Source organism: Emys orbicularis, chromosome 16 (genome assembly GCF_028017835.1).
Source record: "Emys orbicularis isolate rEmyOrb1 chromosome 16, rEmyOrb1.hap1, whole genome shotgun sequence".
Classification (NCBI taxonomy): domain Eukaryota; kingdom Metazoa; phylum Chordata; order Testudines; family Emydidae; genus Emys; species Emys orbicularis.
In genome coordinates this window covers 27,242,344-27,264,528 of record NC_088698.1, presented here as the reverse complement: position 1 = coordinate 27,264,528, position 22,185 = coordinate 27,242,344, and the positions used below count along the sequence as shown (strand labels likewise).

The following is a 22,185-nucleotide window of genomic DNA, read 5'->3' as shown; positions in this document are numbered from 1 at the left end:
AGTCTAGAGGTTCATAAACTAATAGCAAGCCTCCAGCGAGATAAAAGGACCAATATCCTTCCCTTTGCACACCACTCCTGAGCACCTCTCAGATGTGTCTAATTACGTTCTCCTCAGAGCTCTGATTCTAACCAATTGTGCCACTGGAGCAATTTTTTGCTCTTTGATTTTTTTGGGCCTTTTAAAATACAGTAAGACAGGTATCAAGCATATGTTGCAAGTATTTTAAGCAGTCACTATGGTAACCATATAAATTCTAGCAAGAGTGTTAGTCAACTGGGTTAGTGAATCTGTGGACACATGACGCATTTTGCAAAATTAATGAATACAGTGTCATGAATGATTTATCCTGACATCTAAAGGTTAAAGTGGCTTATGCTGCAGACACTGAGGGGGTTTCATCTATATTGATCCATAAATAATTAGCAATTTGTAATTAGCTAAAGAATTCCAGTCAGATAAATACTGAGCTTGGGGAGCTTTTCTGGCTTGCAATGTTTTTATGTTGGTGTTCTCAGGCTTCAGACCAACACATGAGTTTTAACTTAAATGGAGAAATTGTGGAAAGATCTGTTAGCTCAACTTATCCACCCCTCTCTAACCCTGCTCAGTAAGGTAGGTGGTGTCTGCTTGAGACAGACTTCGTAAAAAATGTGCAGTGGAGCAGTTTATAAAGAGAATGATCTCTGAGTGGGAGGAAGAAAGGGCATCTGTCATGACCCTGGCCTCAGACACCTGCTGCCACCACCAAGCTTCTCATTTGGAAATTTTACCTCAGGGCACCCCTCCCTCTGCTTCCTTGTTACAAGAACACTGTCCCCAGGAGCGGGAAGTCCCTGACAGAGATGGTAGATGCTCCTCGAAGGCCACTGCAGAAATCCCCAGTCCCCACAGCTCCACTCCAGACTGAATTAACAAAGTTGTAATGTATTATTTACAATTAAAATCTATGCTTGAACTCCGTATTGAACAGCTGGATGTGCCCACAGTTCTTTTCAAGCCCCAGAAAGTCTTATTTCGTACTTCAGTTCAGGCTTCCTGTTTGTAAGCCATGGACTCCAGTGTGCTCCCTGTATGATCTCACGACTGCCGCCTTGGCATTCTGGATCTGTCAGCCCTGATGGACAAGTTCCAGGAGAGACCCTTCTTGGCAACTTCAGCAAACCCAGACAACACCACCTCCCACTGGCAAGTGTCCACACTCGCCTTCCTGACAGTCCTCCTCCAACTGCTGACTTTCAAACGAAGGTTCCAGGGTGATGCTGGCAACACAATGGGCCCTCGCAGAGTCCCTAAGATTCACACCCCATCTCACTTCCTCCCACATATTTTACCTTTCACACACTTCGTACCTAAAATAATATAAACCTAAAACATACCCTAATATTTTCCACAATAATCGTTCCGTCTCCCTTTCTACCAACAAGCTGCTCCTTGTGACTTGGTCCATACAGCAGACAGCGTTGGCTCACCACCCCCAGGCAGGTAACGAAAAGGGAGGCCTGAGTTCCCTTCTTGATTTGAAACCCACAACTTCATTGATGTTTTCTTTTCTGTTTCCATCCTGTCGTAAATGCTGTGGGATTTGCAAAGCTAGACAGGAGCAAGGGGAACTTCTGCACCCATGGAACTGTTCAAAAGGCAGCTGAGCTGACAGCAAGGTGGCAGTGTGACTTGGGGAAAGGGTGCACGTTTGGGGGGCATTATGACCATGGCTGGGGGCAAGGTGGCATGCAGGGATTTTCAAAGTCTGAAGAGAGTAGAGAGCAAAAGGAGTTAAGCACTGAAAAATTAGACCCAGAGGGAACCCAAGCAACTGGATGCTGGACTGTGTTGCTTCTTGGTGCCAGGTTAATGCTGCACAGGTGGCCTGTTGGGAGCTGCAAACGATGCCTACTGATGAAGGAAAGCAGGTTGATTACTCCAAGAAAAGGCAGCCAAAGGGGTGTGATCCACAAGTGTCTTATCTGAGGATGAGGGAAGGATACAGAAGAGGACAAGGGATTTTTAAAAATTTCTCGGAGAAAAGTGACTAGCTGGGTGAATGGTGGTCTTAGAGAGAGCTGAGATTCTGGACATAGGAGGACAGTAGGGGGAGGTGGATTCTATGTGATACTCATGTATGTGGTCCCCTCCCTATGTGATACCTGGTTAAATATGTATCTTTTTAAGGACACCATTTCTTTCAGGACTTTTAAATTAAACCCTTCTCCCTTCAGAATTTCACCACTTCCCCACTAGCTTCTACAGAAGCACAAAATTCAAGGAGGTAATATAGCTTGCTTGTGTGTAGGAGGCAGACAACAAATCCTCAGAAGCAGGGGTGTGCTTTGTTCTGTCAGTAAAATTGCTATTTTTGACTTCCAACATGCTTGCAGGAATATGATGGCATATAATCCAAAGCTCCCTGCTATTGCGGTCATTTAGCAGGGTCTTGCACAGCTGCTGGCTCTTCCATATGATCAGTCTCCTATAGAAGGAGATTTTGTTATCTTCTGAGTCTTTAGATAATTCAGTAGCCTTAGTTCTCTCTCTTGGTTCTACTGCTGTTCAAATGAGTACATAAGCAAAGTCATGTAACGTTGTACCCCAGCAATAAGAGAACAACCAGTCCTAAAACAGGAAGCCTTACAGTACTAGAGGATGGGCAATGAAAATTAACATCCTTGTGACCTGAACTTATCCTCAGACCTGAGGATGACAGACAGACCTTCACTCCCACTATAATTTACTTTGCTCTGGAAGCCCAATGTGCACGATCTCTTTGGACACCCTTATGTGCCACTGGCATTCCCAGGAGTAATTTAATTTGATGGTATTCCACATCTGGTCTGCGCTGCACATTGGATAATGATTATTTGATATAAAACAAGGATTCACTGAAATGACGAAGAATTTCATCAGCCTGAAAGTGACCTACTTGCTATCTTTCTAATAAGGTCTCATTTAATACATGTACCTTCTCTGTTGATCATTGCTTTATGTTAACAATTTTTCCTGATACTATGTTTGGATGATGGGTTGCCAGTTTATATCACCCATCATTGGTGGAGTAGATGATGTATTGGTATCAAGGTGCCTGAACTCTGGCAAACTAATTGAGCCTATTTGCACTCATTGACCCAGGCCACTGGAACCTGTAGAGGCAGTTTTCTGTGCAGTGTGTCCTGGTTATACCTACAAGTGCTAACTAACATCCCTGTTCATTGAACAATCTGTGATTACATTTATGTTGACCCTGGAGAAAACTAATTACTTTGCCAAAAATGTTCCATGCTTCAGTAGCCTCTGCAAATGTGGGGAAACTAGGATATGTTAAATTGAACAAACCATTTGATTCTTGGTGTATTCACTAAATGCTTGCTTTTGATGTTTGTGTTTTAGCTGGAAGAGGAGAGATCTGTACTTAATAACCAGTTGTTAGAGATGAAAAAGAGGTAAGCTTTCCCAGATATATATATGTGTGTGTGTGTGTGTGTTCAAGTATACAGTTCTATGGAAACTATAACAAAATGTAATACAAAGCTAGTGGTACAGAAAAATGTGGTTCTTTCTTCTAACCTCCAGTAGTGAAATGTACTGGGACCGTTGCACAATTTGGCATTGAAATAATTTTGCATATGGAATACTAAAAATACATGCAAACAATATTTTTACTATTTTCCACACTAAAAGTTGGGTGAAAATGTAACTGGCTTAATATTAGGACACATTCAGCAGAACTTAATCTAGTATTTACCAGCTTCTGTTATTCAATTAACTGTCTTCTACCTTTTTACTGATGCTAAATTATCCTAATAGTAACCAAATAGTTTAGTGATATTTTTAGTCTTTGCTGGAGTATTAGATCGCTTACACATCTGACAAATGCACATAAGGCAACCCCCACTTCTTTCACCACTGTTTTTACATACTAAGAAATTGTTCTGGGTTGCTGGGACTCCTCCACTGGAAACCATATCCTCCAGTGAATGGTCCCAAAGAACAAACTTTACTCTGGTCCCACTTAATGTAGTGTTTGTAAAGGAAAACTGGAAAGCTCAGTTGGACAGGTACCATCGTGTGAGCTGTACGTAGGAAAAACTGTAGATTTGTCTTGGAGAAATTATATGATGCTTGGGGAAGGATCCTGCTCTTCACAAAACTGATTCCTCTGGCTAATAAAGGGATCATTAAGCTGAACTCTATCAAATAAAACAGTAAAATTACATATATTTTTTTTGGTAATTTTAGTGGCAGGTATCAGATGTCATCTTAATATTCATGCAAAGGTTCTTAGTTATCCGTTTAATGTGTTGACCCCATTTTTGTTCCCTAACAACTTGATTTCCTTTGGCTGTGCCATGCTCTATTACATTTTGCACTTTTCCAAAGAACAGTATGTACATGGTATATTACACAAGTAAAAGCTATGGATCTGATCATTATAATAATGCACAGATGTAAGATCATAGAGTATCATAGAACACGGAGACCTTAACTCATCCTGTTACTAAGATCACCCAGTATCTAGAGCAGCAGTTCTCAAACTGTCGGTCGGGACCCCAAAGTGGGTCGCGACCCCATTTTAATGGGGTTGCCAGGGCTGACTTGGACTTGGTGGGGCTCGGGGCCGAAGCCTGACGAATTCAGCACTGGGCGGCGGGGCTCAGGTTACAGGCCCCCTGGTTGGGACTGAAGCCCTTGGGCTTTGGCTTTGACCCCTTCCCCGCCCAGGGCAGTGGGGCTCGGGCTTTGGCTCTGGCTCCCCGTCCTGGGTCAGTGGGAATCAGGCAGACTCAGGCTTCGGTCCCCCCTCCTGGGGTCGTGTAGTAATTTTTGTTGTCAGAAGGGGGTTGCGGTGCAATGAAGTTTGAGAACCCCCGATCTAGATACATACTCTCGTTTAAGTGTGTTTTTTAACAAAGGGGTGGGAATGAGAAGAGAGAACCTGAAAATATAGAGGAGGGGGCAGACCCTCAGCTAGTGTAAATTGTCATAGCTCAGCAGGAGTCAATCCAAACTGTGACCGTTTACCCCAGCTGGGGATCTGCTCCAGAATTTGTGATCTAGAAGAAACGAGAAGGGGTGTAGGGTGTGTTGGCTTCTTTGAGCTTGACCTCAACCAGGAACCATAAAATGTAACTATTTAAAGCTACAGGTACATTTAGACTCTCTTTGCAAAGTTTCACAAGCAAGGACAATATCATTACGTCCAATACAGTAAAAAAATAAATCCTTCCCCTCAGATAGACATTTAATGATGCATTTTTACATTTGTGGATACTCTCTGTATGGCAGCTGCCAGAGATAAACACTGACACTTGTACAATGATTGCCAGATCTGTCCATCCTTACATACCTTCAGTCACTTGTCCTAAAAGTCTACATGCAACACCAGTGTTTTAATGGCATATCTGACAAACATGATTATTCTGTTTTATGAAATAGGCTGTGATATGAAGGCCAAAATAAGCACTAGAACAGTGGTTCTCAAACTTTTGTACTGGTGACCCCTTTCAAATAGCAAGCCTCTGAGTGCAACCCCCCATTATAAATTAAAAACACTTTTTTATATATTTAACAATATTATTAATGCTGGAGGGAAAGCAGGGTTGGGGTGGAGGCTGACAGCTTGTGACCCCCCCTGTAATAACCTTGCGACCCCCTGAGGGGTCCTGATCCCCAGTTTGAGAACCCCTGCACTAGAACAAGTCAGCCTGATTCAAACAGGCTAACAGCCACTGATGCTAAAATTTGCTGAAACGTGACATTAATTTTATGCTAAAAACTATAGGAGTTATGTTAACCATGCCTAATTAAATAAAAAATGTCTCTTTCCTCATCCATATTCCCACCCCCACACACTAAAAATGGTGTCAGTTGATGTTCCCCCCCGCCTTCCTTAGACTTTCAGGATGCAGAAACTGAGACATCTTTTATTTTAATTTGGCCAAATGTCCAGCTAGCAGCAGCTTCCCCACCTTCCTTCACCCACAGGAATTCCTTTTAGTATCAATGGACTGTCTATGAAATATTTCAGTCAGGAATGACGAATGGTTGATATTTATGAATCTGAAACTAAGAGAGGATTCTCTATTTCTTCAGCTCATTAGAGTCATTGTGGATTGCTAACTGTCTTACTGTCTTTGAGCTTGCGCTATTTATCAATACTCATTTCACTCCTCTCTCTTCCCTTTCCTACCCTTGCTTCCTTTGCTATATCTGTGTGTCTTTAATGGTAAGACTCAAGAAAGTCTATCCACGTTACAATAAATAATTTTTTTTTTAAGTAAAGTTGTTGTACATATTTTTGGCTGCCTTTGTCCCTCAGTGTCTTGCTTTTGTTTTGTAAAATACTCAGCAGTATATATATTTCTATTTTTTACAACAAAAAAAGTCAGTGCAAATTTAGTTCTTCTTTACTGTATTTTGCATTTCTCTCTCATGTTTCTAACATGTGGTTCTTCTTATCTTGCATTTTTAAAGCTTGCCCAGTAACACTTTAAGGTACTTGCTTCATTATTGGAATTTCTTATTTTTGTAGTAAGGGAAGAATCTGGGTACTTTGATGTGAAAAGGAATCCATATCTCACATGACTTTTATATACTCTGCACAGAGTGTAATTTAACTTCTTATACAGGTGTTTTCTTTACAGCACTTGGAATTGTTGTGTAAAACTAATACAATCCAACATCTATGTGCTACCTAAACTATTCGAGACTTGTTAGTAAATAGACATTTGTGGTATGAAAAGATGAATTTTGAATAACAGCACCCATCTTATTACCAGATGATCATGAGTATTTTCCAGCTGCTTTCTCTTGCAAGTCATTATATAAAGCTAATTCCAACTCAACATGCATCCTTCAAGTTTAACTCACCCTAATACTACCTCATACTGCAGATGATATTGAAGATTAGAATATCAGATGAGTGGATTATCTGGTGATGCTGATAGGTGAATGTGATTCAGGCCTAAGTGAAAACACTGCTTAAAGCAACACACCTACAGTATTTGTAGGTTTTCCTTTTTGCACTTTTTAGAATACCTGAGTGGATCCATGACACTTCAAGATTTTCTTCCTAAAGACACTGCCCTCTAAATGATAAGGCAATGGTACATGAAAGGCATCTTTCTCTCCTCCTCTTGTTCTCTCTCCTTCATTCTGCTCCCCTCTTCTTTCTCCTTTGTGTTTGTATAATATAGAGAGTTATACACACACATAGAGTACTTATAAATGCATGCAATCTCTCCCCCTCTAAGTACAGTGTAATTTGCCCTCCTTTACGTATCAGACCTCCCCAGTGCCCACATTGTATCTCCCCCTTTTACCAATATTAAAAGATGGTCAGCTATCCAGTCCTTTACTGATTTTTGTACAAAACATTTGTGTGACACTTTGAGAGAAAGATTTGACAAAGTTGAAATGTTGGACAATATTTTGATTCAAGTCCCCGAGGGCTCCCATCTTCCCTTCCACCGCTGCCTTCTGAGGGAAGACAAACCCCATGGTACTGGGTCCCTGTACGTGAAGGGTTTGGGAGCAGTAACTCCACAACATATTTTCCCTTCTTCCAAGTGTACTGGGTGGTCTGGGCTCTATGGTTGGGGGAGAAGATCCGTGCAATGTGTCATCAGCCCCCTCCCGCTACTCCCAAAAAACAGTGGAGGTTTCTCTGCAGACCTTGCTTTGTCTATCCGGTCTCACCACTCTGCACTGTGTCCCCAGTTCAGCAAAGCATTTAAGCATGTGTTTAATTTAGAGCAGTGAGTAATCCCATTGAAAACCCATGACATTGCTCCCATGCTTAAAGTTAAGCACAGGCTTAAGTGCTTTGATGAATCAGTGCCAGTGAAAGCACTTGAGGGGAGACTCATTAAATGCTTTTTGTTAATGAAAGCCTAGGTTTGTATTAGTAGGAGAGATTCTTTACTCAACACTTCAATTTTGTGTTTCCATGATATTTACTTTGATTGTAAAAACAGGAACCTGAATGTTGTGAGGTGTGTACATCACTCTCCATAAACCCCAGATTCTCCACTTACTGCTTCCATTCATGAGTATAAGCATAATCTTAACAATGAAAGAATTACTTGTACTGTCATTGTTGCTTGAGTTTTCTATTAATCCTGAGTCACTGACAGTATTGTATGTCATGGGCTGGATATCATGGGTCTCACTAACTGTAGATATCATGGATATTAAAAATCTCCAACTTGGGCCTATCAGTTATCCTATATCTAGTGTGCATTGTTCTGTAAGGACATACTGTAATATTGATCACTTGGATAGTCTTAATAGATTTTAGTTTCATTTGATTCCTTGGCTGACAATCATTATGACATTCAATCTTCTTGAAGAATCTGCTCCTTCATGATTGAAACTTAAGTACTCCTTCAGCTAAATTAGGTGGTCAGTTTTCTCAGAAGTAAATAAATAAAAAAGACAGTTAAGAACTTGGAAAAGATGGCCATGATTTTCAAAATGGAGGTGCCTAATGTTAGGCTCCTAATTCCATATTTAGACACCTAGAAAAGTGGTCTGATTTTCAAAAACGTGGTGCTCCTAGCAGTTCCTGTTGAAGGGGATCAGTGGAAACTGATGGAGCATCCATGCTTTTGAAAATCAGGCCACTTTTCTAGGTGCTTAAATGTTGGGTGTAAGAGTCTTAACTCTGAGCACTCAGTTTTGAAAATCATGGTTGGTCATGCAACTCTGTGACTTTCAAAACTAAAAGGTATTTTTGCAGCAGTAGCCCTCAGAGCACAAGTTCTCATTATATGGGTACATGAACTCATTGGGACAGTTATGAATATTAAGATACAAGACTTTATCATATCCCTTAACATTTTGGGATGTTATTCCTATTCTGATCTGCTATTATTGGCACTCTTTTCCCTTGCTATTGAGAAGATAAACTATTTCCTCAATACTCAATCCACACGCTCAATTGGTGATGCTCTGAGACCTCACCACTGTGGGGTTAATGTTAAATATGGTGCCCAGGTAGTATCCACCTGCTAACCCATTGGACTACTTTTTAAGTCATTTACTCAGCGCATGAAAACAAATAGGAATGGAGTGCTTTTCAGACAGCCTACTCATTTATGAATTGTGCAGTTTGCCATGTTGGGGTTTAAAAAGTCTACTTCCGTGTAGTAAAAGAACAAATTCTGAATGGACTTCTACTAAGACAGTAGCTATTGTTAAGGCCCAATAGTTCTCAAAATATATCTCTATGGAGAACATGACATTACTGAAATAAGTGAGGACCAGCTGATATTTCCACCGTCATCCATGCTTTGCATGACAACTGTATAATGAGCTTTGCATGTACTTTTTGTTGCTTGTTAATAGTTATTCCAAGAAATAACACAACTCTGAAGTTAGGTTTTTGTGGATCATTCTGTGCAACACTTTTTTTGATTCTATATATCCCCAATCTATTAACTTTTTTCTTTAAATTCAAATGGATGCGATGATATGCAGATTCTGGCATGTATCTACGTAGGTAAACTTTTTGCTTTGTTTCCACAGTAGTAAAATCCAAAATGATTTTGCAAATATAAAATCTCAGAGAAATATCGAACCAAAACATGCTTTTAAGAAAATTTTCTAATGATAGTCTAATATTTTAAATTAACTATGAAACCTAATTTTCTTGGTTGATTTAAGCAATGTTAACTGAACAACTCTTCAGATGATTTCTGGAACTCTTTGACTTTCTTTTAGAGAATCCGTATTAAAAAAAGAAATAGATGAAGAGAGAGCTTCTTTACAGAAATCCATCAGTGTTACTAGTGCCTTGATCACAGAGAAAGATGAAGAACTGGAAAAACTCAGAAATGAGGTATCTTTTTAGAACCATAGTAGTCAAACTGTAAGGTGTCATTGGCTTTTTTAAAACGTTTTATTAATGAATTCTGGAACATACAGATTTTTCCAAAACTGCTCCCTAAAGTTGAGCTTCTAAATCATCCCTTCGGTGTCCAAATAAGTGGCTGATATTCAGAAGAGCTCAGCATCCATTGGCTTCCTTAGGAGTTGTGGGTGCTCTCAGCACTTCTGAAAATTAGGCCACTTGTTTACGTAGGTGTCTAAATAGGGATATAAAATCATGCTTTGAGCACTCACTTTTGAAGAGCTTGTTCCTATTTCTGTCTTTACTTTTTTTCAAATCAAAGTAGGCTTTAAACATTGTTTTTTGTGTTTCAGTCATATGTTTACTGGCTTATCTTTTTGGTGGTAATCTAGCATTTATTCTACTATAATAACATTCCCTCATTGCTTTTGGTTTTACTCCAAACTGCCTAAGCACTCCCAATTAATTATTGCAGATCACAGTGCTCCGTGGAGAAAATGCCTCTGCAAAAACCTTGCAGTCAGTAGTTCAGTCATTGGAGTCTGATAAGTTGAAACTTGAGCAAAAGGTGAAGAACCTGGAGCAGAAACTCAAAGAGAACAAGAAACAGCCTTCTTCTATCACTAGCTCCTCAGGTAACCCACAGACTGTCCATTTACTGTATCAGTGCTCCCACTCGGGGCGACTTGAGCATTTTCGTACCTTTGCTGTTAACTGATCAACATTGCGTACTGTAAACCAGACCATTAGCAGAGATCTTAATATGTCAAATTCCTCTACTGTGATGGCTTTACCATTGTTCAATAATCAAGTGTAAGACTTTGAATGAAGGAAATGGGACTAAATTAAAATCTGAAAATCTGATAACGTTATTGATGTCACTAGTTGCTCCCACTTACATCAATGATGAATTTGTCCTGAAATATCTGTGTGAATCCATTTAAAATTCCTATCTCTATAAATGGTATATTTTTCCTGTGCAAAAGAGCATTTCTTAATGAAGTCTATTATGACTCCTGGATGACTCTCTCACACCAGGAAAAGAAATCAGACCTGGTTTTAGCACAGGACTTGGGAGCCAGGATCCTTGTGAGTTCTAGTCCCAGATTTTGTGTGGACTCCCTCTACCTTTTTCCAAGTCACTTACAGTTTCTGCTTTGGTTTCTCCATCTGTAAAATGGAGAGAATATTTGCCTCATAGGGAATTTGTAAAGGTTAGTTACTGCTTGTATATCACTTGAACATATAATTTATGATATTGAAAGTACTTCTGTATAACATACCAGTGCTAAATGTCAGATATATCAACATAAGTCACTTTATTGATGGCTTCTACTGACTGATTTAGAAATATATGGACATGAGGTTATCCCAGAGGGTAGAGAACTTGCATGGTTTTGGTTTGTTATTGTGTTTCATAATAAGGTTGCAGGATTTTTACATCTTGCTTTTTTCTTTAAAAGGTGACACTGCTGCTAATCCACTCCAAGAAGAAAAAGCAGAGGAGAGCCAGGTATTGGATCTGAAATATCCACACTCTAAAGTAATAACATACCTTTACCAGCCTGGGCTTGAGTAAAATGTCTTCCCAAAGATAGCTTACTAGATCCTATCTAAATCGGGTTGTAATGGATTGCTTTGTAACCCCTTCGTTCCTGATTCTCTGAGTAGCTGAGGGAGAATATGACTGACAGAGGGAAGAGGATGATCGAGTGACCAGACAGCAAGTGTGAAAAATCGGGACGGGGGTGGGGGGTAATAGGAGCCTATGTAAGAAAAAGACCCAAAAATCGGGACTGTCCCTATCAAATCAGGACACCTGGTCACCCTAGAGGTGTGTGGCAGCTGTGGAAGTGGCCTTGGGGATGTGTAGCCAGGGAGGAACCAGGGCAAGAGGGTAGAGGCAGAAGAACAGGATACTTTATGGCAAGTAGAGGGCCCCAGAGAGAGTCCGGACCAGCTGGCTGGTCACAGGCCACAGCAACTGACCAGCCAGCTGAGAAGAATTGGTGGGAAGGGGCATGCCTAGGTGCCTGGGTGGGAGGAGCTGCCAGAAGGGTTGTTGCTTATTGAGTACACCCAGTTGATCAAGGAAGCTGATGGGCCACATTAATGGCATGTCAGATTAAAAGAGTCAGTTAAAAGCTAAGGCCAGAATTTTCAACCCTAGGTGCTAAAGCTAAGCCTTTAATCCAATGAGAATTGTGATGCTTGCTACCTCAGAAAAGCAAGTACCTATCTTCAGGCTCATGCAGTTGAAGACATTGGTCTTTGCTTCATTAACCTAACTGCAGAATTTCACTCAAACTTGGGGGTGGGGGGAATTGCTCAGGTATAACGGAATATTCCTGGTAAAAGGCTTATGAAAAACTTACACAAATGATACAATGATTATTACTTTAGCTAAAGAACCTGTAAAGTTATTTATGCTACTTAACATGCTATCCAGTTCCCTGCAGCATCTATCCTCATGGACGCTAAACAAATAATAGCGTGCATAACCATGAAACAATTTCACCTGTTTAAAGATGAGTAGAATGTAATATGTAACATGCACAAGTCCATGGGACCAGATCTAATGCATCCAAGGGTGCTGAGGGAATTGGCTGGTGTGATTTCAGAGCCATTGGCCATTATCTTTGAAAACTCATAGCAATCAGGAGAGGTCCCAGACGATTGAAAAAGGCAAATATAGTGCCCATATTTTAAAAAAGGGAAGGAGGAGAACCTGGGGAACTACAGACCAGTCAGCCTCACCTCAATCCCTGGAAAAATCATGGAGCAGGTCCTCAAGGAAACCATTTTGAAGCACTTGGAGGAGAGGAAGGTGATTAGGAACAGTCAACATGGATTCATCAAGGGCAAGTCATGTCTGACCAACCTGATTGCCTTCTATGATGAGATAACTGGCTCTGTGGATATGGGGAAAGCAGTGAACGTGATATATCTTGACTTTAGCGAAGCTTTTGATATGGTCTCCCACAGTATTCTTACCAGGAAGTTAAAAAAGTATGGATTGGATGAATGGACTATAAGGTGGATACAAAGCTGGCTAGATTGTCGGGCTCAACATGTAGTGATCAATGGCTTGATGTCTAATTGGCAGCTGGTATCAAGAGGAGTGCCCCAGGGGTCGGTCCTGGGGCCGGTTTTGTTCAACATCTTTATTAATGATCTGGATGATGGGATGGATTGCACCCTCAGCAAGTTCGCGGATATTAAGCTGAGGGGAGAGGGAGATATGCTGGAGGGCAGGGATAGGGTCCAGCGTGACCTAGACAAATTGGAAGTTTGGACCAAAAGAAATGTGATGAGGTTCAACAAGGACAAGTGCAGAGTCCTGCACTTAGGACGGAAGAATCCTATGCACCAGTACAGACTGGGGACCGACTGGCTAAGCAGCAGTTCTGCAGAAAAGGACCTGGGGATTACAGTGGACAAGAAGCTGGATATGAGTCAGCAGTGTGCCCTTGTTGCCAAGAAGGCTAACGGCATATTGGGCTGCATTAGTAGGAGCATTGCCAGCAGATCGAGGGAAGTGATTATTCCCCTCTATTCAGCACTGGTGAGGCCACATCTGGAGCATCCAGTTTTGGGCCCCCCAATGCAGAAAGAATGTGAACAAATTGGAGAGAGTCCAGTGGAGGGCAACGAAAATGATCAGGGGGCTGAGGCACATGACTTACAAGGAGAGGCTGAGGGAACTGGACTTGTTTAGTCTGCAGAAGAGAAGAGTGAGGGGGGATTTGATAGCAGTCTTCAACTACCTGAAGGGGGGTTTCAAAGAGGATGGAGCTCAACTGTTCTCAGTGGTGGCAGATGACAGAACAAGGAGCAATGGTCTCAAATTGCAGTGGGGGAGATCTAGGTTGGATATTAGGAAAAACTATTTCATTAGGAGGGTAGTGAAGCACTGGAATAACTTACCTAGGGAGGTGGTGGAATCTCCATCCTTAAAGGTTTTTAAGGCCCAGATTGACAAAGCCCTGGCTGGGATGATTTAGTTGGTGTTGGTCCTGCTTAGAGCACGGGGTTGGACTAGATGATCTCCTGAGATCTCTTCCAACCCTAATCTTCTATGATTCTATGTTTATTTGGTTACAAGTTAAAGTCCTGGAATGGGGAATACCAATCTGTTTCCTAGTAACATAGTGTGTGTATAGATTAGAAGCAGTGTCATTAACATTCTAACCTCTGGTTTCTTTTTCTGTTTTTTTTTCTCTTCGTGTCCCTTGCTTTCATCCGTTGCTGGCAACATTTTCCTCCAATCAGCATATGGTTTGTTTCTGCTTTCTACGCTTTTTTTATTCGCTGCATTAATTTGCTGTGTATTGCTTAGCTCACTTAGCAGCTTTCTATTCAGCTATGGGAAAACTCATATGGTCTTTTATCAGAATGCTGTAAATGTCTGCAGTCTGGTCTGGGGGTTCAGACTGCCTTTGGGGGGCCCAAGTTCAGAGATAATGCATGCCCTGTATTATTCCATTGCCCATTTAGGACCCATTCACCTGTTATACCCATGGTGCCTCACTAATAAGCCAGGTTCAAAGAAAAAGATGAAATTTTGATACACTATATGCAGCCAAGCTGCATAATTCTTATCAAAATCTTTAAATTTCTTCATAAAAATGCATTAAAGGAATGATGGTAACATTGTCTGCGTAGCTGTCCCCCATCCTCAGTTTATTACCATGATTAGATGAACGCTAATAGATACAGCATTAGTCTCTCACGCTGTTACATAATTAGGAGGTAATGTACAGTTCCATTTAATGGGGGGGTGAATGGGGACGTGTTGGGTGCTTTGGTGGGTGAGAATGGAGAAACAAATACCATTCATGTTTCCATTATGTTTGTGGTCAAAGACATCCTTGCACAGTGAGATTATCAAATGTAGAGCAGAGTGCCATGTTCTGATCCAGTTTACTTTTTTTTTTCCTGGATTGTCAATGGTGAATTTGTTCCTTGCCTCAGTCTTCTCTTCAGATTCTGAGGGACAACACTGGAAACTGATGTTCTGTTTTAGCCACCGTACAGATACAGCACAGGCCTATGTAGTGGAGGCTTCCCTTGAGCTGCTCCCCTGGCCCTACCAATACATTTAAGACACCTTCTGGAGAGGGGTTGATCTAGGGACAAGCCCTTTGGGACTCTGCTGAAGCTGTCAGCAGGAACGCCTGATGTGGTAATAGTTCTGCAGTGTGGTCACTTATCCACTGGCAGCTGGGCTGAGACCTACCATCGTGTTTCAGACTGGCCAGCTGTTGGGTGAACCATTGTTAGTTGCTGGTCAGAATTCACACGACTCAGAGATGCTTGAAATATTTTCTTGATTTGAAAGCCCTCCATCCCTTAATGTATTTTTCGTAGCGTGACTGTTTTAATGGTAAAAGCTAACAGCTCCTTTCTGTGACATTCAACCACCATTTCTGTGCTGCATATTGGTAATGCAGTCTAATTTTTGCTGATGTTTTCTGTAGAAGTGTAATCCTAAGGCTTCGGAATGTCTTTTGGTTCTAAATATGTTACTCTTTGTTCTAAATCTCCCAGATTGACTTCCTGAATTCAGTAATAGTGGATCTTCAAAGGAAAAATGAAGAATTAAAGTTGAAGGTGGAAATGATGTCTGAAGCAGCTCTCAATGGCAATGAGGAGATAAACAATTATGACAGGTATTAATATTAAAAGAAAAGGTGTTTGGTTTATGTTGTGCTGATTCCACTATAAATCACTTCTGTCAGCCTGTGCAGCTGCAGCAGGTCAGCCTGACTGCCGACAGAGAGAGACCTGAGCCATGAAGTGCGAACGTGACTTGCCCATATCTGTGGGGTCGCTGGATCCAGACTTTTTCTGGTCCATCTCTAACTTCTAGCTGGTAGCACATGCTGTTTCTCTGCAGCTCTGAAACAAACATCAGCATGTCCTAGTTATCAATTCCCAACAGTGACCCTGGCCCTCTACAAATTAGGAAAACACTCTCTACTCCTAGAAGCTGGTATCTGAATGCAAATGTGGAGGAACCAGTCCAGAGCTCAGCGTTTTTTTTAAATAATGGTGGTGGTGTATCCCCTGTATCAATGAAAAAAGAAACTATTTTTACCAGTTCATACAAATGCCTTTGAAATAGTGGATGTGTATTTGTGTAGATTTAAAAATGTAATGAATAATTTGTTTAATGGCTAGAGTGGGTATTATCACCATGTGAGGAATCTGAGCAACTGCAGAGCTATGGGGGAATCCAGAAGCTTTGCTGCCTCTTCTCCTCCCCCTCCCTCTTTCCCTCCCCCCCCCCCCCCCCCCGATGATTCTCTTCACTGCTTGTGATCCACTGATATATGCCTTGGTTTTAACAGTATTGGATGTTGTTATAAACTTTTATTTAAAAAAAAAAAGTGGTTTTTTTGGTGGAAGTTTATAATAATGTCCTTTGGGTTTGTTCTCCTTTAAGAGACTATCCAGCCTAACCTATACCAATTTTGATCTTGCAGCGAGGATGAAAATCAGTCAAAGAAAAAACCTCGCCTCTTCTGTGATATTTGCGACTGCTTTGATCTCCATGAAACTGAAGACTGTCCAACTCAGGCACAGGCATCAGATGACCCTCCCCATTCGACTTATCATGGCAGCAGAAAAGAAGAGCGCCCCTATTGTGAAATCTGTGAGGTGTTCGGGCACTGGACAACCAATTGCAATGACGACGAGACCTTCTAATACAATACAAAGCCAGGAAAACAAACTTTATTTGTATGCACTAATTGGACAGTTTACCCCACCAGCATTTGTGTGTACAGACATCAGGAAAAGGGACAGTGATTCTTGACACACACATCCTCGGTTTCAAACCTATAGATATTTTGATCTTCCATTCATAAAGATCTTATTCCCCCCCTTCATAAACTAAAGTGAAGTATAAATAAATTATTTAATAATTACTTTTTGTCATTTATTCCCAAATTCTGGGTATGAACAATTTCTAACAAGAAATGTCCCCTATGCCATTAAATTTATCTATAGGAAAAATGTATAGGAACAAAGTATTATAGTTATGTTATAGCTTATTTAAATACCTTAAAATTATGCTGTTAATTTTCATATTTGCACTAAGACATTTTAAGGCTGCATTTGTATATTTAGATTTTTTTTTAAGCTTTTGACACTGGAATGAGTTGAGAAATATTTCATCTTTATTTTCATCTACTCGTTAACTATTTTACTGTGCCCTTGATCAAAGAACATGAGCTCTGTGCACTACATATATACGTAGTGCCTTTCTTTCCATTGGACTACAGTATGAAATTTATAAAATCATGAAGCAGGTAAGAAAATAATAAGCTACTGTGGGGAATTTTTAAAAACCTGTATGCTGTGCACACTTACTACCATTTATGTGACATCCATTTTTTGCATTATTTCAGCTCCTATACAGTGTGTGTGTGTATATATACATATATATATTTAAAAATATATTTTGGAAAAAACGTCTTTTCATTCACGTTTTTAAATTTTATTAGCAGTCATCACAGGACCTGTTTATGGGATAAACAGTACAACATGACTACTTCATTTGTTGACTTAAAAATATAAAACCACCTCAGTATTGGGAGATTTTTATTAATGTGTTTCCTGTGAAAAAAATCTTTCAGCACACTTGTATCCTCTAGCAGGTTTTCAGTAAAGTCCATAGGAAACTAAGCATTTATGCTAACTATTTCATGATACGGTTTCCCTGGTTTTTATTTTATTTTCAGATGAATGTAACATGGAAAATTCAACATTAATAATTGTGGATTTTCTTATAAGCAAAAACATAACAAGGAGTGGAGAAATCTAAACCATCAGAACACAACGTGGTCTAGCTTGTGTCACTCGTACTAATGTTGAGATGTACCTTATTACACGGACAGTTAAATTAGTTTCAGAGGGGCTGCTCATATAGTAAGAAAACACTCAACATGAGCCAGGGTGGACCCATCGGACCCTAAATCATTTATTCAGATGGTTTAAATCTATCTTCTTTTGAATGTCTTCTAGCATATGTAAAAAGGACTGAAACTATACTGTATCTTCCCTGCTACCTGTACAATATACAGTATAGAGTTTACTCTTTTATATAACTGTATATAAACCTTTGATGTATTTTTCTCAAGATTATCAACCAGGTATCTGGCACATGATATAAAGTAAATCTGTAATAATTTTAAATTGGGGGTAACGAATGTATTATAGTAATAGGAACAAAAGCAGGGAAATCAGTATTAATTTAAAGAATTGAGTGTACTGTATCTCCTTTAATAAATGGTTATTCTCGTCACCTTTGTCTTGCATTCTTGCTATTTCTCTGAGACTGTGCAGGGGCCCTTATTATTATTTAGAAATCAAAAAGAAATAGATAAATGGAAGAACTTTTCTAGTGACTGGGAGTGATGTGTGATGTTCCCAGAGCCCTGGCTACGTCCCTGTACTTCCAAATCCCACAGGGAAAGAGCCCATCCATTATGGATTGTGTGGGATTATTCTACTAGAAAGGAAGTGATTGAGTAAGAAAATTTCCATTTGGGTTGCTGGGGCCCCAAACAACATGTGTTCTAGAACCTATTTATTTTTAATGTAGAAAGGCTGTCTGAGGTTTACTTGTCATTCAAGGAAGATATGTTTTGGAATGTCAAAAGGTGGCAGTGAAGCTTCTAAAATGTATAGTGGATTTACATTCAAATGGATACTCAGGTCTATTTAAAACCAAAATTTAGGCTTTCTAAAAAAATAATTTGCAAAACATAACTTTAATAGAAATGTTTACATATTATATATATTTTTTAAATTCCAGTGACAACAGAGTCTCTGATGTGGATTTAAACACTGGGGCAGGTGCTGTATGTGTACAATGCCTGGCACATTGGAGCTCTGATCAGGGCCTCTATGCTCTACTGCCATACAAATAATTATTAACTTAGTACAGCTAACACGGTATCTTGACAGATTTGTACACTCTCAAAGGCATTTCCCCATCGGTTACATCTGGGTCATTTCCTTGTCTACCTGGTGTAGGGGAGGTTTGAAAGTTCTTGGTCAATAGCTAAACATTCACCATGGATTGTGACAAAGCTTCTGCTATTGCAGAGGGAAACTGTGCCATGAAAACAATTCCCACTTGTCAGGAAATTCACTAGCAGGATTGTAAAACATGCTGTCCTGGTGTATTTTTACTTGATGAGCTTTGGGGCAGTAACGAACCTGGACAGGATGGGGCGAGGCAGCAAGAATAAAGGGGTGTGGCTACTGCCTGGCCAGCTGAGAGAGAGATTGGGTGGAGAGGGGTGCAAAGAAGCATGCTTGAGTAGAAGGAGTTGTCAAAAGGCCTAGAACAGCGATACTCAGACTGAGGCTCGAGAGCCACAAGTGGCTCTTCAATGGGGGAGGGATAGCTCAGTGGTTTGAGCATTGGCCTGCTAAACCCAGGCTTGTGAGTTCAATCCTTGAGGGGGCCACTTAGGGATCTGGGGCAAAATCAGTACTTGGTCCTGCTAGTGAAGGCAGGGGGCTGGACTTGATGACCTTTCAAGGTCCCTTCCAGTAGGGTTACCATATTAAAAGTTTTTAAAAAGAGGACACTCCACGGAGCCCTGGCCCCGCCCCAACTCCGCCCCTTCCCCTGAGTGCCCCGCATTCTCCCTCCTCCTCCCTCTCAGCCACGCGAAAAGGGCTGCCCGAGCGCTACCGGCTTCACGGTTTGCCGGGCAGCCTCCAGACCCTGCGCCCCCGGGCCGGGCGCTTCCCCAGCGCAGCCGGAGCCCGGGAGGGGAAGCGCCCGGCTGGGGGCGCAGGATCTGGAGGTCTGGGGGCTGCCCGGCAAACTGTGAAGCCAGTAGCGCTCGGGCAGCTCGGCTCTTCAGCTGCACAGAGCTGAGGTGTCTGGGGGGAGCAGCAGCAGCCGCCGCCGCAGTGGGGAATCCGCCTGCAGCTCGCTGTGATTAATTTTTTATATATATATATATCAAATAGTAAATGAAACAATGAATTCACACTACCGTGGCTCTTTTGGGTAAGGCTGATTGCTAATTTGACTCCTGAACCATTGTCTGAGTATCACTAGCCTGTAGCATCTTGAGCACTCTGCAATGCTTTTCTCAAGGAAGCAGTTTCTGATAGTTTACATTAATGGCATGTCAGAATGAAAGGGTCAGTTAAGAGCTAGAGCCAGTGTTTTCAAACATGGAGGCTAATGTTAGGCCCTTAATCCAACAGGAACTGTGCTGCTTGCTAACTCAGCCACCTCTATTTAGGTGCCTAACTTTAGGCTCCCACAACTGAAGACCCTAGCAGAGGGAGACCTGGCTGACAGGGACAGAAGATGAGGGGTCATATGCAACTGAGGCTTATGGTCACATGTAAGTTATTTGGCACAAGGGGGGCCCTCCTCTAAGCAAGTTAAGATGGGACATTTGGGAATCTTCTAGGCAACGCTCTCAGCTGGAACCACTCACCTCCTCCAGAAACCTGCCCTATGAGGAAAGGTTAAAAAAAAAAACTGGACATGTTTAATCTTCAGAAAAGAAGACTGAGGGGAGACCAGATAAGTCTAAGAACTGGTTTAAAGAGGATGGTGATCAATTGTTCTCCATGTCCAATGAAGTTAACCTCCAGCAATAGAAATTTAGGTTAGGTATTGGGGTGTGATTTTTTTAAATGTTAACAAGACCTTGTCTTCATTTAAATGGGTTTGCTGGTATAACTGTCCTTGTGCAGACACAGTTTATACCGGCAATACAGTAACTCCTCACTTAAAGTCGTCCCAGTTAACGTTGTTTCATTGTTACATTGCTAATCAATTAGAGAACAGGCTTGTTTAAAGTTGCGCAATGCTCCCTTATAACGTTGTTTGGCAGCTGCCTGCTTTGTCCACTGCTTGCAGAAAGAGCAGCCCAGTGGAGCTAGCTGGTGGGGGCTTGGAACCAGGGTGGACCAGCAGCTCCCCTATCAGCTCCCTGCTCCTCTAAGTTTCCTGTGGGGCAGCAGCCCAGCAGGCTATCAATTGCTGGCAGTTCAGCTGTCCCTCCCCCCACTGCCATGTGCTGGTCCTGCCCCCTGCCTTGGAACTGCTCCCAGTAGCCTCCTGCTTGCTGTATGGGGGGAGGGGGGAAGATGATGGGGGCTAATGTCAGGGTGTCCCCCCCCCCAGCTCCTGCCCCCCCACTTACTCCATCTTCATAGAGCGGGGGGGGGCACGACAGGGCTCATGCCGGAGGTAACTTGCTAGTAGCAGCTGCTGTCTCAACTTGCTGATCTACTTAAAAAGGCAATGTACTTACAGTGGGGTCAGCACACTTAAAGGGGCAATGCGCATCTCTTTCTCTCTCAAATACACTCAGGGTGTATCTCTGTCTGCCATGCTGACTCCCCTCCCTCCATTTGTGCTGCCTTGTAGAGTGTGAGGCTACATTAACAATGTGTTAACCCTTGAGGACTCAGCCGAATGCTAGTCCATCATTTAGCAGCAAAGCATTCCCTGGGAAATATCCCACCCTCTGACTTCACCACCTCAACCAAGCTTCACAAGCATCATTACTGTGTACAGTACTAAATTGTTTGTTTAAAACTTATACTCTGTGTGTGGGTGTGTATAATATATATATATATATATATATATATATATAATGTCTTTGGTCTGGTGAAAATAATTTCCCTGGCCCCTAACCCCCCCTATTTACATTAATTCTTAGGGGGAAATTGGATTCGCTTAACATTGTTTCACTTAAAGTTGCATTTTTCAGGAACATAACTACACCATTAAGTGCGGAGTTACTGTAGTTAATGTGGTGGTATAGCTTATACCAAGTATCAGGGGGTAGCCGTGTTAGTCTGTATCTACAAAAACAACAAGGAGTCTGGTGGCACCTTAAAGACTAACAGATATATTTGGGCATAAGCTTTCGTGGGTAAAAACCTCACTTCTTCAGATACATCTGAAGAAGTGAGGTTTTTACCCACGAAAGCTTATGCCCACATAAATCTGTTAGCCTTTAAGGTGCCACCAAACTCCTTGTAGCTTATACCAATTCTCCAAACAAAAGAATGTTTCCCCAGTATAATTGCGTATTTCTACACTAGAAATTCTTCAGTCGACCTAGCGATGGTGACGGGGGGGTTAGGTCACCTTAATAACACAACATAAGCAGTGACATTTTTACAGCCCTGACTTACCTTTGTAGCAGGGAGCAGACCCCCGTGTCTACAATTTTTTGCCAGCCATAGCTACCTAGGCTCGGGCTGCGATTTGACTCACACTCTTAGCTGATGTGGCCATGGTGGCAACATATTTAACCATAGACCAGCCCTACGCT

At 41.5% G+C, this 22,185-nt stretch overlaps 1 protein-coding gene across 1 annotated transcript in view; it reads left to right on the top strand.

Moving 5' to 3' along the window:
• CLIP1 (CAP-Gly domain containing linker protein 1) overlaps positions 1-16,558 on the top strand; it is a 115,120-nt gene extending 98,562 nt beyond the window's left edge. The window contains exons 20-25 of the mRNA XM_065417591.1: positions 3,385-3,437; positions 9,718-9,835; positions 10,323-10,482; positions 11,311-11,360; positions 15,398-15,519; positions 16,336-16,558. Coding sequence (XP_065273663.1) covers positions 3,385-3,437; positions 9,718-9,835; positions 10,323-10,482; positions 11,311-11,360; positions 15,398-15,519; positions 16,336-16,558 — 726 coding nt within the window. The remainder of the gene's footprint in view (positions 1-3,384; positions 3,438-9,717; positions 9,836-10,322; positions 10,483-11,310; positions 11,361-15,397; positions 15,520-16,335) is intronic.
• The last annotated feature ends 5,627 nt before the right edge of the window (positions 16,559-22,185 follow it).